The 16,789-nt window shown below is 41.7% G+C and overlaps 1 protein-coding gene across 4 annotated transcripts in view; it reads right to left on the bottom strand.

The window, feature by feature from the left end:
- Nucleotides 1–242: 242 nt before the first annotated feature.
- The window catches only part of golm2 (golgi membrane protein 2), a 75,921-nt gene continuing 59,374 nt past the window's right edge, over nt 243–16,789 (bottom strand). For 3 of the 4 annotated variants that reach the window (XM_067971289.1, XM_067971290.1, XM_067971291.1), the window contains 2 exons: nt 14,459–14,626; nt 243–2,543 (listed from right to left, as the gene is read on the bottom strand). In XM_067971289.1, the coding sequence (XP_067827390.1) occupies nt 2,464–2,543; nt 14,459–14,626 (248 nt within the window). In that variant the 3' untranslated portion in view covers nt 243–2,463. The remainder of the gene's footprint in view (nt 2,544–14,458; nt 14,627–16,789) is intronic. The other variant, XM_067971292.1, reaches the window with a different exon arrangement.

Here is a 16,789-nt window from a genome sequence, read left to right as displayed (position 1 = left end):
AACAAATAAGCACAACCCCATTTTATTCTGCTCATCAGAAAATGCAGGCAGATTATATTGGACTAACTATGGATAAAGAACGAACTGGAACAAAAAAAAAAATTGAACTCATCTCTTTAAAAACTCTAACTTGAAATTAATGTGCATTTTGTTTTCAGGCAGATTCTGACAGCATGAACTTCAGTTGATCCAAACAACGCATGCATCAGACAATATTTCACAAACACACTCTCCACATAAACTCAAGAAAGAAACCATTTATTCAAAGTTTTGTAAACAAATCAGAGGAACAGAAACCATGGTACCATGCAGCATCTTCTTCTTACAGTTTTACAACACAGGTGTAACATTTCAGAAGCACAAAATCCATTGCAATTATTTAACATGGAAAGAACCAACCCCAGCCCTCCCTAAAAAGCTGCACACAGAGGCTGAACTATGCTCATCTTGTTTACATGACTAAATTTGCCAATTACAGAATAATAGATACCTGAAAGCAAGTTAGAAGTGCTGTAATCTAATGGAGTGCTTCAGAAGATGTTATGAACCACAAAATGAAGTGATTGACCAGAAGGTAGATCAAGAATGAGCTGTATAACTCACTCCCAGTTATCAGTTATCTGATTGTTAACCACTCATTTAAAAATGCAACATTTTTATATATAGCATTCCACAGTGTCCACTCAATAGCTTTGATGGGATCCCACATTTCATGGAATTGTATTACAACTCCTATTGAGGACTACCTCAACCCACATTAAGTTAGACAGGTCATAAGGTTGTGCCTGCAGTGATTTATTGGGTTATTTAAGGGAGAATATATTGCAGTATTTTACTTTTTAAATCATGAGATTATGTCTAAAAAGGAAAAATGCATTATTTCTCTACCCTCTGAAATTCAAATTTTTGCTCCGATCATAATTATAAATCTTGTAAAGTTCAAACTTTGCAATCAAATTCATTACACCTAATAATGAACATTCTAACTCTAAAGATTTGAAATTCATGGAGATAGTATATTGCAATACATTTCTAGTCTGTCTATGTTTTCCAAGGCTGCAATTTGTGTATTCACAATATTTTTTGCCACATGCTTCAACAGTAAATTAGAGGGTTATACATTTCTTTTGTACAATGTAAAAAATCTACAACAGTCACTTTTAAAAGTGATAGTGCAACATTTTACTGCCTGCTGACTTATACAGAGGATAATATAATATTGAAACCTTTGTTACAATTTTCAGTTCCACAAGAGTGGCTATCTGTATCTCACAAGGAATGAAAACCATACCAAAACACTAACATGTGTTTGGTTTATATTTTATTTAATGTCAGTTTGTGTTACAGACATGAGAGCCAATCTTCACCGAGCAAAGTAGATCAGGAGATGTCTAATGTCTAATTCATTAAAAAAAAACTCATTAGTACTCTACCCTCCCTTAAAGTAGTAATAACAACCACCCAGGAGGGTCATTCCGTACCACAGTTTTCAAGATGGTGACCTTTTCTTTCTATCACTATGTTTCAGACTTCTGCTGTTACTGCTCCCTTAGATCCAGCAACTTCTCCACAAAACAGACTGCTCACTCCATACCTGTCTGTAGGTAGCACTGTCCAAGTCTCATTACTGTCCCTGGTTTTTATTTACATAGCAATACACAAGTTGATGGAAACAACAAAAGGAACGTGTGTGGAAATCAATATCCAAACTATGCTTCCATTGAAGACATTTTAGATGAGTTTCATTTGCTGAATTGGGGTCGTCAGTCACAGCATTGATCTATACCTTTTTCTTATGTGTGTTAAAAAGTTAGAATGCCTTCAATTCACCAGAATAGACTCTCATCACCTCTCCCAAAGAACCAAGAGACCATATTTACTGTTTTCACAGCACAATGCAAAAAAACTTCCCTCTGAGCAAAATTAAATCTTATAGATGGCTATACAAGGCAAAATGTTTCAGCTAGTTAGTTGCTAAGTTTTATTGTTTTATATATATATATATAGTAAATTTAAACAGATCAGATCTCAAATGCTACTTTGATTAACCTGAATATAGCAGATTACTGCTAGTCTGGACAGTCATTTTGCTGATTTTATTTTTTGTAATGGTTTAGTGAACTCTGATCCTTTCTCAAAACAAAAACTAATATAAAATCTTCAAAAGTACAAAATATACAAAATAATGTACAGAGGTAAATTAAATTCCCTCCCCGCCCCCGAATGTTTGCAATTATAAATCAATCTAAACAATCTGCTTATAATCTTTAAGAAATATTAGTCTGTATCACTTCCTTCTATTTCACCGGACATTAACACCAGAAGTTCTCAAATTTATCAAGTAATGCACTTGTAAAAAGAAAAGGCCATGGCGTACTGTACAACGATTTTGCGTTATTGCGTTGTCAGAATCAAGATTCCTTCCATAGCTTTTAAACCTGGACTCGGTCTCATGGCACACAGTTACAAACCATCAGCTGCAAAGCGGCGATTTTCATGTACAGCAGGCATATTGTCCCCTGGAAGGTCTTGCTCCTCCTCATCTACCATTGGAAATAAGAGAACCAACAGAATTAGAAAATGTAGCTTCAAAAATACTGTTTTATTAACATTCACAAAATAATACTTTTTTAAAAAGTAAAAAAAATTCGACCAAAATTCTAACTCTTGGATCAAACATCCCTTCATTCTTGACTGAAACAAAGAAAAGGATATAAACCCAAAAAAAAAGCAAAATTCAACTGTAATTAGAATTTGGAGATTCTTTTCTCTACCCCCTCTTCGTGGCTCTAGCACCCCAATGGTTATTAATCATGTGTGAGCTTAGGTTGTGAGCACTGGCAGGATAATCGACCATGGAGGGAATCACAACAAAGCCGGATTCTGTGATTATCCAATGTTTACATGTGCATGCGTTCCAGTGGGGACCACTGAATCACAAATCAGGAGCAGAAACCCTGCAGTTGCTTTTCCTTTCTCAACCTGTGAACACTGAAGCCAACGGCAGTGCACCTAAAGCTATCCAGCTGACGTTCTCTAACTCAGCACAGACAGATTGAACCTGGGGCCTTCTTGGCTGCTATGACTAAGTACTAGACCAAGAATGTTCTTATCCACTGAGCCACTTGAGAACTCAATTAAATTGAAACCTTGCTAGTATCCGAAGAGAGTACAGTAATACAATAGCCACTGAAAGTAAGGTAATTATATAACATTTACTACAGTTATCTAATCAATACAACTGATAATTGCTCATAATACAATGCTTTGGAAAGCAATCAAGACAAGTTACAATATAATGGTGGGAACTAATAGTTTCTGAATATTGTCACATCCTACAATTGCACCTTATAATGGTAATCCCTAGATGGCTATAATTTAAAATGCATTCAGCTCTCAATGAGGTCTAAGGAGTCCTATAAATGAGGACAAGGTATATGATCACAACCCTTTGTGTGTTCATTATGGGCCCGATGTTAGCAGCGCTGCGGGTTCTCGGCCGGGGGGCTATCGGGCGCGTGGGTAACGCGCCTGGTGAAATTAGTCTGCGTCCCGCGCGATCGTAGCAGACAATCCACTAATTGGATCCACTTACCTTGCCTTCCGGGTTCCCCACTGCTGATCTGCGCGTTGAGCGGGCTGCGCATGCGCAGTAAGATCTGTCAGCTGGAGATGCTCTATTTAAAGGGGCAGTCCTCCACTGACAGATGCTGCAACAAATGGCAACAATTACAGCATGGAGCAGCCCAGGGGGAAGGCTGCTCCCAGTTTAATGATGCCTCACTCCAGGTATCAATACATGGGGTGAGGAGGAGGCGGAGGACAGAGATCTTCCTCCTGGCAGGCGGGAGGAAGCGGCCTGCCTCTGCCACCAGGAAGGCCTGGCTCGAGGTGGCAGAGGAGGTCACCAGCGCCACCAACATATCGTCCACCTGCATACAGTGCAGGAGGCGCTCCAATGACTTCAGTAGGTCAGCCAAAGTGAGTACACGTAGTCTTTCCCCTACACTCAGTCTGCCACATCACTGCCCCCACCCCACATCTCCTTCAGCACTGCCAACACTACTCTGTCACATCACCCCTCACACCCATTCAAACCTCATCCTCATCCTCATCTTACCTGCATCTACTCACCTCGCCAGTACTCATCCCGCCACTACCACTCAACCCAATCCTCATACAATCTCATGGCTATCTCATACTCACCCTCTCGTGCATCTGTCATGGCCAGCCTCACTCAACCTGCCACCACCTGTGCTGCAGCCACAGGGCATGCATCACATATGTGCAGTAGGCAGCGTAAGGCAAACGTGTCGTGAGCATGAAGGGGATGCACATGGGTGTTTGAGGGTTTGTCATGGGTGTTACTTATATTGAATTTCAGAACAACTCACATTACATATTATATTGGCACCACTACTGCCATGTCTTCGCGAATCCTGTCTGGTTTGTGCAATAATGCCCGCTCCTGAGGATCATTATGAGGACCCACAACTGATGCCACCCATTGTGTCACTGCAGAGTGGGTGTAGGTGTATTTGCAGGGCTCTTCTGCGCAGACGACAGAGACATCGGCGATGCCCCCGGTTGCACCCTGGAAGGATGCGGAGAAGTTGTTGAGGGCAGTGGTGACTTTGACAGCGACAGGTAAGAAGATGGTGCATGGGCCAGCCAGGAGCAGCTCGGCATGAAAGAGGCTGCAGATGTCCACGACTACATGTCGAGTGACTCTGAGCCTCCGTGTGCACTGCTGCTCAGAGAGGTCCAGGAGGCTGAACCTCTGTCTGTGGACCCTGTGGCGAGGGTAGTGCCCTCTGCGACGCATCTCTTTCTGCGGTAGCCCTCCCTCCTGCTGTACAGGTGGATGTGTCACAGCACTCTGTTGTGGAGCTCCACGTGTCAGAGGTGGACGGCGTGGATGGCGAGGCTGGTGAGGCTGTTCGCCCTCCGAGGAGGTCATGACTGCAGCTACGGCGGCCCCCATCCGTAAGATGTACATCTGAGGGTCCGCAAGGTAGGTACATGTCTCCGGACCCTGGGGTAAGTGTGCAGGTTGGTGACTTTGACTGTCAGGAGGAGGGTGGTGGAGGCCAAACTTTGTCCCAAGTGACAGAGTGGCCTCCTGCAATGGGTGAGGGTCTCCCCCCGCCCCCCCACCTGTCAAATGGACCTTTGCAGCTGCCACAGGCTGATAGCTGCAACACGTCCATTTGACCTGGGAGTGTTTCCCCCAGTGTGGGAAACAGTCCCATTTTGTTCTAAAATCCCACATAATCCCTTAATCAGGTCAGTTAATGACCTGAAACACCTAAATAAATACTGTCAAGTGGCATCCCGCTGGCTTTAATTGCCTGCAGGATTCACACCAGCGGGGGTTGCGCGCGAATGCCAGCGCGTCAGCGGGGAACCCGGAAGTGCGCGGGTTCGGGGCGGGCTCCGGTCCAGCTCCGGAATTCTCCGATTTTCGGAGCCCCCCCCCCCCCCCCGCCAGAAACGCACCCGATAGCGGGTGCTAAAATAGAGCCCTATATATCAGTTTAAATGAGACTGTACCCCAACCACTGCCTCCCAATAGCAAATCAGTAGGATGGGATAAGAAGTTGGCATCTACATTCATCACCTCCTTCCAATGGGAGAAGATTAGGAATTGGCCAAGTGAACTCGCATAACATCACTTCACTGTGCAGTAAGTTAGTAAACTAATGCACAAGACACAAACTGAAAATCTATAGCCAATTTAATCCCTCAATTTTATGTAGTCTTTGTTGTTAGTTTTTAAAAAATCTATTTATTCGTTCTTATTATTCATTCTCAGGTTGTGGGGTTCGCTGGCAAGGCCTGGACTAATAATCCAGAGAATGTGAGTCCAAATCGCACCATAGCATCCAGAGAACCCAAACCCAGCCCCAAAAAAACCTGGAAATAAAAAGCTGGCACCAGCAAAAGTGACCAAGAAGCTGTCAGACCAATGCAAAAAATCAATTGGTTCACCAATGTCCCCAAACTAGGGATGGGCAATACTTTCTAATCACCATATATAAAAGGAAACTATTACCTGCTGTAAAATGTTTACCCCTTTTAAAATACTAAAAGCATAAGAATCCCTTTTTAATTAGCTCCCACTATCCTGGTTTACATTTATAGGATCTATGTGCTGTTGTTTTTAAACTAAAAAAAAAATGAAGCTTTTGAGCCACCATTTGACCAACAGACCCTGCCACATTGTGCATCAATTCTATTTTGATGCACAAACTAAAACAAACCTGTATTTTTAGAAAAAAGTCTGATGCAGATGTACCCAGTGGAGACCACTCTCGCTCCATCTGAAATGATGGAATTGCCCCTTTTTTTGTCTTCAATTCAAGGTCTTGTTCCACACACCTAAATGTCTGACATTTTAGATCAGGACTCGTGAACTGAGTGGAAAAGCACCTTTGCCACCTTTAGATGCTGATCCAACCAAATATAAGTGGAGCTCACGGAAGGAGAGCAGACGCAAGGGACGGCAACCCCAACAAAACATTCCAGCAGTTCTGTTACGTGCAAGTGCCAAGGAACAGTCTTGCGGGAAGTCTGCATTCAGAGATCAAACGCTTTGTCCAAAGAGCCACCGCAGCTTTTGATCCATACACTAAGGAATTCTCCTGTTGACTATTAGCAATTTAAGATGGACTTTGACAGCAAATGGGTAAATTTATCACTTGGAAACTGGTACACACAATGGATATTGCTTGTAAGACAGTAAACAACTGACTGAAGTTACTGTCCTTATTTGGTTGGTAAACATTAAATCAGAAAGCAGCTGCTCCCAGATTTCTAACGATGTTACTTTGTAAACCAGCTGCTAGAAGACACGCAAGAACGGCCAAGTTGATTCAAAGCTGAATATTCCCCCATCATAGAGGAGCACCTTGTCCTCCCCTCAGCAGCTTAACCAAGACTGGCAAAAAGCAGTTTCTTCAGGCACAGGGAATTACTGAATCCCAGGAGTAAAAATTCAGAGCAAGCTCCAAGAATCTTGCACTGCTCTGTCTGTCACAAATCCGCTTGCAGTTCACTCGTTCAACAAGCAATTGTTGTAATCAACATAAAAAGAACAGGATTTCATCTTTAAAATTGTAAATTGCAAGTGGCCACAACATCAGGAATAGATTTAGTGTCTCCCGGTTGAGAGATCAGAGGTGGCAGAGTATATTTAAGGTGTCAAATAGCTTTTAGGAACCATGACACTAAAGTCTGCAAAATCAATGGAGAAAACAAATTTAGTTGTAGAAAGCCAAGACTAATGGCGTATATACTCTGATCAAATGGATCATAAGGGTGCAGTTCAGTAAAGTATTTAAAATAACTAGTAGCAACAAAGTTCCCATAGGAAATGTCGGTTCTCTACAACCAACAAATCAGTTGTCTCCTTATGATGTTGTCGGTGTATCTCGAGTGGCTTTAGGTTAGGAGGACAACTAGTTCCATATAACAGCCATGCCAGATTCAGACAGCTTCTCGAGGGACTATAGATCTATGAGTCAAGGCTGAATAGGCCACTGAAAGTCTTTAAGCATTAATCCCATGGTCCACCCTGAATTTCACCAGGGTAACAAGAAAGGAGCACCATACATGTACATTTTCAGAGTAACAGTCTACAAATGGAATGCAGTATAGATTTGCCAAAGGATTTCTCAGGTAATCTTAGTCTTATAACAGTAAGTGGGCAGTTAGAGAAGATGTAATAAACCTAAATAATGTCAACAGAGCATAAATGGAGAATGAACAAAAAAAATAGCATCCATCCTCTTAAATGTACAAATACTAAATGATTACTCTCTGCAAGTATTATTAACCATAGGAACACACGCACCAGTGATAATCCAAACAGAATTGACATTTTCAAGATAAATGAGATGATGGTGTCGGCCAGGCTAAAAGGGGTCAAACCAAATACATCCCCAGGAATGGATGTTTATTTACGCTAGGGTACTAAAAGGAGACAAGAGATGAGAATGTCATGCTTTGAACTGTACAGTGCTCTGGTTAGATCACTCGGAGAACAAGGGTACACAAGGGAGACATTCAAGCCTTGGAGACTGTCCAGGGAAGAACCACAAGACTAAATCCTATCAGAGGACTCAGTTATGAAGAAAGATTGGAGAAACTTTGACTTTTTAAGCCTTGGAAGGAAGCAACTGAGAGGTGATTTTACACAAGACTAGCCAATCTCCAGTGGCATTACTAATGGTGGAATTAGCAGGAGTAGGCAAGGCTGCATACACAGGTCAGGGATGATTAGGCATGTTGCCAAAGGATTTCTCAGGTAATTTTTCAGTCTTACAACAGTAAACGGGCAGTTAGAGAAGATGCAAGAAATCTAAATGATGTCAACAGAGCATAAACGGAGAATGAGCAAAGAAAATAGTATCCATCCCCTTAAATGTACAAACACTAAATGATTACTTTCTGCAAGTATTATTAACCAGAGATGATGATAGGAACACGCGCACCATAGTGATAACCCAAACAGAATTGACATTTGAGATAAATGAGATGAGGTGCCGGCCAGGCTAAAGGGGGTTAAACCAAATACATCTCCAGGAATGGACGTTTATTTACTCTAGAGTACTAAAGGAGACAGGAGATGAGAATGTCATGCTTTGGCCAAAGTTAAACACTGGCATAAAAAGGGGAGAAAAACTACAGCATAAGAATAGAAAACAGAAGCAAAAATTAGGAAAATGTTTTGTAACTAAAGGGAGTACTCTTGCACACACATACACCCCTTCTCCAAAGACTCACTCAAGGCATTTTCACTCTGGACAATAAATTTGAACACTCTCTGATTCAATAGTTCTCAAACTTTATCACAGCCTGAATGCCACAAAAAGCTCAATCTCTCACACCCCACTAATTAAGGAAGCTGGTAATGGAAGGTCTGCAAAAAATGTCTCTCCTCTTGCAGTTCATTATTGTTTTGCTCTCCTTTCCCTTCTCTATCCTCTCGCTTTTGACTCCTTTTACATTTTACTTTCTTTTTCTCATCTTTCTTTCTGCTTTTACCTGAACAGTTTGCTTTTCACTCTTCTGGGGGTGCTGCACGTGAGGACAAGGGAGCCCAAGCAAACTCTGAAGCCCTGCTCCATGGCAGGTTCAAAGGGAGGATTGAGCAACAGGTGATCAACGGCAGAGGGAGCAGGGCTTCAAAGGGAGCATTGAGCCACAGGGTATCATCAAGGGACTTAAATGTAGGGGGCACGATTAAGAAGTTTGCAGATGATAAAAAAATTGGCCGTGCGCATCTTAGTGAGGAAGAAAGCTGTAGACTGCAGGAAGGTATCAATGGACTGGTCAGGTGGGCAGAAAAGTAGCAAATGGAATTCAATCCAGAGAAGTGTGAGGTAATGCATTTGGGGAGGGCAAACGAGGCAAGGGAATACACAATAAATGGGAGGATACTAAAAAGGTGCAGAGGAAGTGAGGGACCTTGGAGTGCATGTCCACAGATCCCTGAAGGTAGCACAACAGGTAGATAAGGTGGTTAAGGCATATGGAATACTATCCTTTATTAGCTGAAGCATAGAATATAAGAGCAAGGATGTTACGCTAGAACTGTATAAAACACTAGTTAGGCCACAGCTTGAGTACTGTGTACAATTCTGGTCACCACATTACAGGAAGGATGTAATTGCACTGGAGAGGGTACAGAGGAGATTTATGAAGATATTGCCAAGGCTGGAGAATTTTAGCTATGAGGAAAGATTGGACAGGCTGGGTTGTTCTTTTTGAAAGAGGAGGCTGAGGAGTGATTTAATTGAGGTGTACAAAATTATGAGGGCCCTAGATAGAAAGGACTATTTCCCTTAGCAGAGAGGTCAATAACCAGGGGGCATAGATTTAAAGTGATTGGTAGAAGGATTAGAGGGGAGCTGTGGAAAATTTTTTTCACCCAGAGGATGGTGGGGGTCTGGAACTCACTGCCTGAGAGGGTGGTAGAGGCAGAAACCCTCAACTCATTTAAAAAGTACCTGGATGTGCACCTGAAGTGCTGTAACCTACAGGGCTACGGACCAAGTGCTGGAAAGTGGGATTAGGCTGGGGGCAAATTTTCGGCTGACGCAGACACGATGGGCCAAACGGCCTCCTTCTGTACCGTAAATTTTCTATGATTCTAACAGCAGGGGGAGCAGGGCTTCAACAAGCACGTGCTGTCACCACATTGCTAGTTTATTTTCCCGAGACTGAGTGAAAGCAATAATCATAATAAAAGCTAGGCTGAGCCAAGTCTGCGGGAAACCAGAACTTGTTAATAACACTTGTGATGAAAGCCTCTCTCTATATAAGCTAGTCCACAATCTGATCCTGTGGTTTTGCTTATTTGAAAATAGTTGCATTTTTTTTGAATAATGTGGCTGGATCGACAGCAGAGAGCTCCTTCAGCAACAGCGCATCCTTTGCCTAAAAAGATGCTGATGTGCACTTGGGAAGTTTCTGCAGAAGAAAAGCACAACACAGCAGGGTCATCACCTGTCCAACCACAACCAGCATCCCCAGACCCTGACCAGTGTGGCAGCTGAAGGGGCAAAACATCAACTCCCCACATTTACTGCTGGTATTCAACTAAACAAACGGTGGCACTGCCGGCAGTGCCTTGAAACGACCAGGAGGGGCAAAGAGGCAGCACAGAGAGAGGGAATTACAGTAGCAGCGGGAATAGAGCAGAAGCTAGCTGGGTCAGTGCATGTCCCAGGCCCCACTTAACCATTGTTTTTTCCCAGTCAGACAGAAGCTGTTCCATTTAATGGGTCGATACACCGGCTGGGAAGTGGGGGTTTAAGAGAACAGGAAGCAGGAAATTGAGAATCCAGCGCCTATTAAATGTTGGTTGGGCCTTACCCATGCGACGGTTACTGTGGGACCTTTGCCGAGCTAGATTTCAGGTGAATCAGCTTGTTTCAGCCAATACAATATGCAATTTTAAAAAAATATATATAGCTAGTAAATTGTATAGAGAAGGTAAGTCTGGAATATTATTTCAAATTAAACCATGGCATAGGGATAAAGAGCAAAGGTTCAAACCAATAAAGGGGAATTTTAGAACTGATCATCAGGAAGTTCTTAAGATGGGTCAATATTTGGAATGGGCTTCCACTGGGCGACTGGAGGCAAAAGCTCTAGAATCATTTAAGTCAACAGTTGGATGTTATAATGGGATGGATGTGGGGGAGAAGTAGAGACGAGCAGTAGGCTCTTTCTTGACTGCCGAGCTAAAATGGCCTTCCTCTGTATCTAAATTGTGATCCCAGAGGAGAACTTTAAAAGCTTGACAACATACACAGGAATGGGTGATACATTTTTGGCTAGACCCTCAAGGTATAGTGTGTATGAAGACTGGATCATTTTTCATTTTGACAATCTTTTTATTGCATCGATAAATCTACTCATTCTTAAACACAAATCATGGGATGGAAATTGATTTGTTGAAGTATTATATTTCTCAGCATCAAGATATTGCAACAAAAAGAATGCACAAATAAATGAAAATTATGATATCAAGCTTGTTAAATGTTTCAATGTACCATCCACAAGGGGCAGCTTTGAAAGTCAGAAAAAAATGACGATCTGGGGAAAAATAACCAATGGAATTAAGGATCTGGCCCCAATCTGGCACCATGCCCATTTGGCATAAAACACCATCTCAAATTTCAACAAATGATTACACTTTTAAAAAAAAAATAAACAGAATCCACATTCATTGAGAAGGTAGATACAATGGAATCCAGTTATAGTAACTGTTTAGCTTGTAACCCCAAATACCACTAAAAGTGAATGTACAAACGATTATACTGCCAAGCAATGCTGTTCAGCATTCACCAGCACTTTAAATAGACGGGCACTGAGCAGCAGATTAAAACAATTTTTTTTTTTTTTAATTGCCATTAAAAGCACCAAAATGGTCAACGGGAGGGGAATCTGAGGAGCGCATCAGGCTGAGCAACTGATTAATCATTTGTTTACTGTTCTGCTAAGCACCCCCTGTCAGTGCAAACAGTTGTACAGTCGCTGAGTTATCCTCAGGATCCCTCATTACCCATTCATCTGCTAACAGTGCAATCATACGCCAACCTCAGGGTCCATTCATATGCAGACTCCTGTAGTTCATTAATGTGTACAATTCAGGTAATTATCTTTCAGCAGAATGGGAGGTGATCATTACAACCAAACTAGGCTGATTACTATAAATGCCGGCAATAATAAAGCATAAAGTGTTTCTGGAAAGCAGATTTTGATTATAAACGAATAAGTACTACAATCAGTACATCAAGATTGCACGAGATATGGGACTGAATTTGGTGCAATGCCATTTGCCAAGATGACTAGGAAATCATCTTGAATTAAATAGAATTCCATTTTTGAGAAGGGGAAATTAACCTAATGGTGGGGGAAATTATTTTGTATTAAACACAGGGTAGACTCAGTTATTGTGCTCATGATTCCACAAATTCTCCTCTCTCCCTCCACCCCACCCATTTTACTGATTCTTCTAACGTTTTATTAATCGATCTTTAACTTTATTTACGGCTAAATAACTTGCAAGACAAAATAACTAGTAAAACCAATGAACGAAATAGTCAAGACACAAAGACAGAATAACTTCACCAAATTCAAAATGACTACAATGATTAATGCGAAAGCATTATGCACATTACATTCAAACTAGTTACACTAGTGGAATGCAGCTAGAAATATAGGAGATGGAAAGATGGTGAAAAAAAGATAGAAAGAAAAAAAATGATGCCATCACATTTTTGAGGGGCCGTGGTTTGCATGCAGGTATCAGTGGGAAAACTGACCATAGGCAGACTTAAACACATGCAGAGAAGCAGATGCCAACATGCAGACAAAACTGAATCTAAATCTAAACGTGTTATCTGCATGATTATATACTTTAAAGAGACCATTATCCATTTGCTAGACTTGCAAATTGGTATACAATGCTACCAATTTATCTAGGTGAGAACGAGAAAGGATTTAAAAAGTAAGCTTATCTGGGCATTTGGACATACTAGAGGGCATTTAATCCATCACGCACTCCCCCTTTAAGTATTTTTAAAAATCTTTCCTTTATTTATCTTGTTTAGATACCCCATTTGTGCAGATCCCATCAGGGAGGTTAGGCAGGCAACTTGTATATCTTCTAATGGCCAGAAGTACAAGAGCAGGCCCGAGTAACTGCCTTCCTTTCCAGTCTGTCTGAAAGGAAGTGCTCGACCTATTATAACTCCTTACCGTCTCCCCACCCCCCCATCCCAGTCAGCTAAGGAAATAGTTATTATTTCCCTGCACTTTCAAAAAGGGAAAAGTAGTAAAAATAAAATGTTGTTTCCTTAAATCAACATCGCAAATTATACTAAGAATCAATCTGAATTTTTTGTGTCTCTACCCAATCCATGCAAGGAGACAATACTTCATCTCTTGTCAACACTATGCAATCTCAAGGTAGTAAGATGAACCACAGCCATATCCAAAAGTTTGACCAATGCCATTCTGAAGTGAGATGTTAAGAGATGCCAGTCACGTAATGGAGACACAGATGCTGCCAGGTTTTTCACTGCAATGACAGCAAGGCTTGCTTCGTACAACATCTCACCTAGTGGCCTCACAGATAATCTGAAACAGTGAACTCTGGTAGGTGGATTGTGAAACCAGACAATATCTATAAATAAAAACTCACATTTTCCTGCGTCTCCAAAATAGGTTGTTAGTTTATTGTCTGTTCTGTCCTTTTACCCATTAGAAACTGAGTTGAGATTGCCCAAGCTCATTTCAGACAGAAAGATAAAGAGAGAAAGGGAAAAAAAAAAGACTCCCTTAAAATACCACAGAGAAATTTAACCAGCATGATAAAAATAGCAGAAAAATGAAAGAAAAAAAAACAAAACAGGTAGAGAGAGAGAAAAAAAAGAAAGAAACAGGAAAGGAGAGAAGGAATGAAAGAAGGAACAAAAGGAGGGGGGAGAGTGAGCGAGAGAGAGAGAAAGAGAAAAAAAAATCAGTCAGGGCTGGATTCAAACTAGTCCCAGGAGGAATGGCTGAGTTCTGACACCATCATTTATACCTCAAAATAGGTGTTTATATGAAGCAAGGTACGGTTTGGTGGGGGAAGAGGAAAAAAGAGCAGGCAGGATAAGAAAAAAAAGTATTCTAAAATTAGGACTGACCACCTCACCTGATGGCTACTTGGTTGGTCGCTATAAGTTTGCAGATGTTTTCTTGAATTTGACTAATTAGAGCCACAGTGTGATAAAGTGTATATATGGTTTTAAATATAATAAAAGGCAACAGATTGGAAAAAGTACACCAGTCTGGTTGAAAATGACCTGCCCCTTTGGAGCCCTAAAGCAGGTATTCAGCAGATAACACACTCAGATTTAGCACAGCTCAGTTTCAAGGAAATAAGGCCCAAGCTCACCTTGGACGTCTTCTTCCCCACCATCACCATCCTCTTCCTCATTGTAGGCCAATTCGGCCTGCTTGTCTGCCTCGTACTCACCCACATTACCATCATCCCCATTATAATCCGCCACTTTAGAGTCATGCTGCGGATCAGCTGGGGATTCATTTTCATCAAAGAACTGGCCTGAGGAATCCAAGTCAGAAGCGAGAGAGAAAGCAGAGGGGGAGAAAAAAAAGAGACAGAAATCCATATTGAAAATGGAGAACAAAAGAACTCTAATTGTTATCTTTTTAAAAAAGAGGGTGCCAACAGAAACTGGACTATCTCAAACCTTTCCTTTTTGAATTTCCTGGAGTTTCAATCATATTTCATCCATGTGCTCATCGGGGCTAGTGCACATGATGCAGCACAACAAAAATCATCAAAAGCATGGGGTAATGGACTAAAATCACAGGCAAGTGGCAGGGTTTAAATTTCTAGTAGCCCCTTAAGCTTTCCCCTTTTAATCAGCAACAATGTTTTAACATGCTGGTGTTCACTCTTGAGCAGGCCGAGAGAGACAGAAGGCAGTTTCCAGCTGGTTAATACAGCAGTTTCTTGTACAGTCGGGCACTGTTTACAGTTAGAATTTGAACGAAAGTACCAGTGAGTGGAGTGGAGCCAAGCCAAAGTGAATGCACGACAACTGTACAAGCAGCAGGAAATTTCCTTCACTCCTTGGCAAGTTGAGGGAAGCAGAACACCGGTACTGAAACACCGTGATTAAAACTAAACTATACAGAATTAACAGCACAGAAACAAGCTATTTGGCCCAACTGGTCTATGCCGGTGTTTGTGCTCCACACGAGCCTCCTCCTACCCTAAACTGATCAGAGAAAAACTCAGTCAATGTTGTTCGATTAATGCATCAAGACAGATAACTTGCCCTAATCATGGCTCGAATGCTTAAGACTTTTATTGATGGGCTGGTAGAACAGGGAAGGGAGATTGGAAAGTTCACCCCATTTTCCAAACCTAAAGTGGTAGTTTTTTTTTTAAAAAGGGAAAATTGTGCTCAAGATAGTATTCATTTTTACCAAATATTATTACTGAAGCTCAGAAAAAACACATTTTAATCTGGTTGCTTAAATGCTTGCCACTAGCTCTGGAGGAAGTGCAGAGAGCAAGTGAGATCTGCTCAGTAACTACTTCGCACTGATTTATACCAACAATTGTGCCTTGTAAAGATTCCGGTGTCTAATATGCATAAAAATGACACACACACACGTTAAGTCAGAGATTGCAGTCGCTCTCTTACCCATCTCTGCTGTATTCATATTGCTGTTTCTCTCCCTCCTCCTCCTCCTCCTCCTCCTCCTCCTCCTCCTCCTCCTCCTCCTCCTCCTCCTCCTCCTCCTCCTCCTCTCTCTGCCTGTAACTTTTTTTTCACTTCCCTGTCTTTTCCTTCTCTCTTTTTGGGTGGTGGGTAGTGTGGTAGGGAAAAGAACTACAGGCTGCATTTGGGGTTGGAGGTTGCAGGGAAAATGTAGCCTTCATTGGTTCTCTTCCCACTGCCTCCCCCAAGCGCTCATGCTTCCCCCATCCCTTCGCTCCAATCGTGTCCCCTACCCTTCCCACCACACCCTCACTCCCATCAGGACGTCTACCTCTTCTCCTTTGAATGAGCCACTCAACCTTTATCCTCCCCACTTCTTGCTCCGCTATCACTCACCTCACCCGTAACCCTCCCACCATTCTCAATTGCTCTTTGCAAGGGCAAATGGCGAGACCCCAAAGGCCTCATCTTCAAACAGTTTCCCTCAAAGAGAATTTGTTTGCTTTCCAAATTCAATTAATAAAAACAAATTAGAATAAGGAAAGAAACCATTTGCCTTTCTCTGTATTTGTATCTCTTCACAGTCACACCCACATCTCAGGTGTTAGAGAAATTAGGATCTATCTCATCGCTCTAACCCGTAACATTGATCTTTTGTCAGCAAAACATGGGAGAGATAATTACAGGGTTCCAAAATTCAACTTTTTTTTTTGAAAACTTATTACATGAAGACATACTTTATCCCCCTCTCTGTTTCTAAAGATTACAGAACACAAGTCAAAGGCTACAACAGATGTGTAATCAGAAGCCATTTTCCCCCTCACACAAACTTTAAAAAAAAACTTCCTATGAACTTTACTTCAGTAAAGCTTTTGAAATTTGTCAGCTAGCTTTTCTTCAAATCATTTTGAAAAACTTGAGTAGAAACTAAAGAAAGATATCCCTTACTGTAGCTGAATGAACTGTAAAGATGCATCCTGGGAAATTAGGAATACTGCATATGCTCAGACTAAGCAATCCAATCTGGGCAA

Source organism: Heptranchias perlo, chromosome 34 (assembly GCF_035084215.1).
Source record: "Heptranchias perlo isolate sHepPer1 chromosome 34, sHepPer1.hap1, whole genome shotgun sequence".
Taxonomy (NCBI): domain Eukaryota; kingdom Metazoa; phylum Chordata; class Chondrichthyes; order Hexanchiformes; family Hexanchidae; genus Heptranchias; species Heptranchias perlo.
Note: the sequence above shows the minus strand (reverse complement) of the source record. Positions and strands in the feature narration are given on the sequence as shown.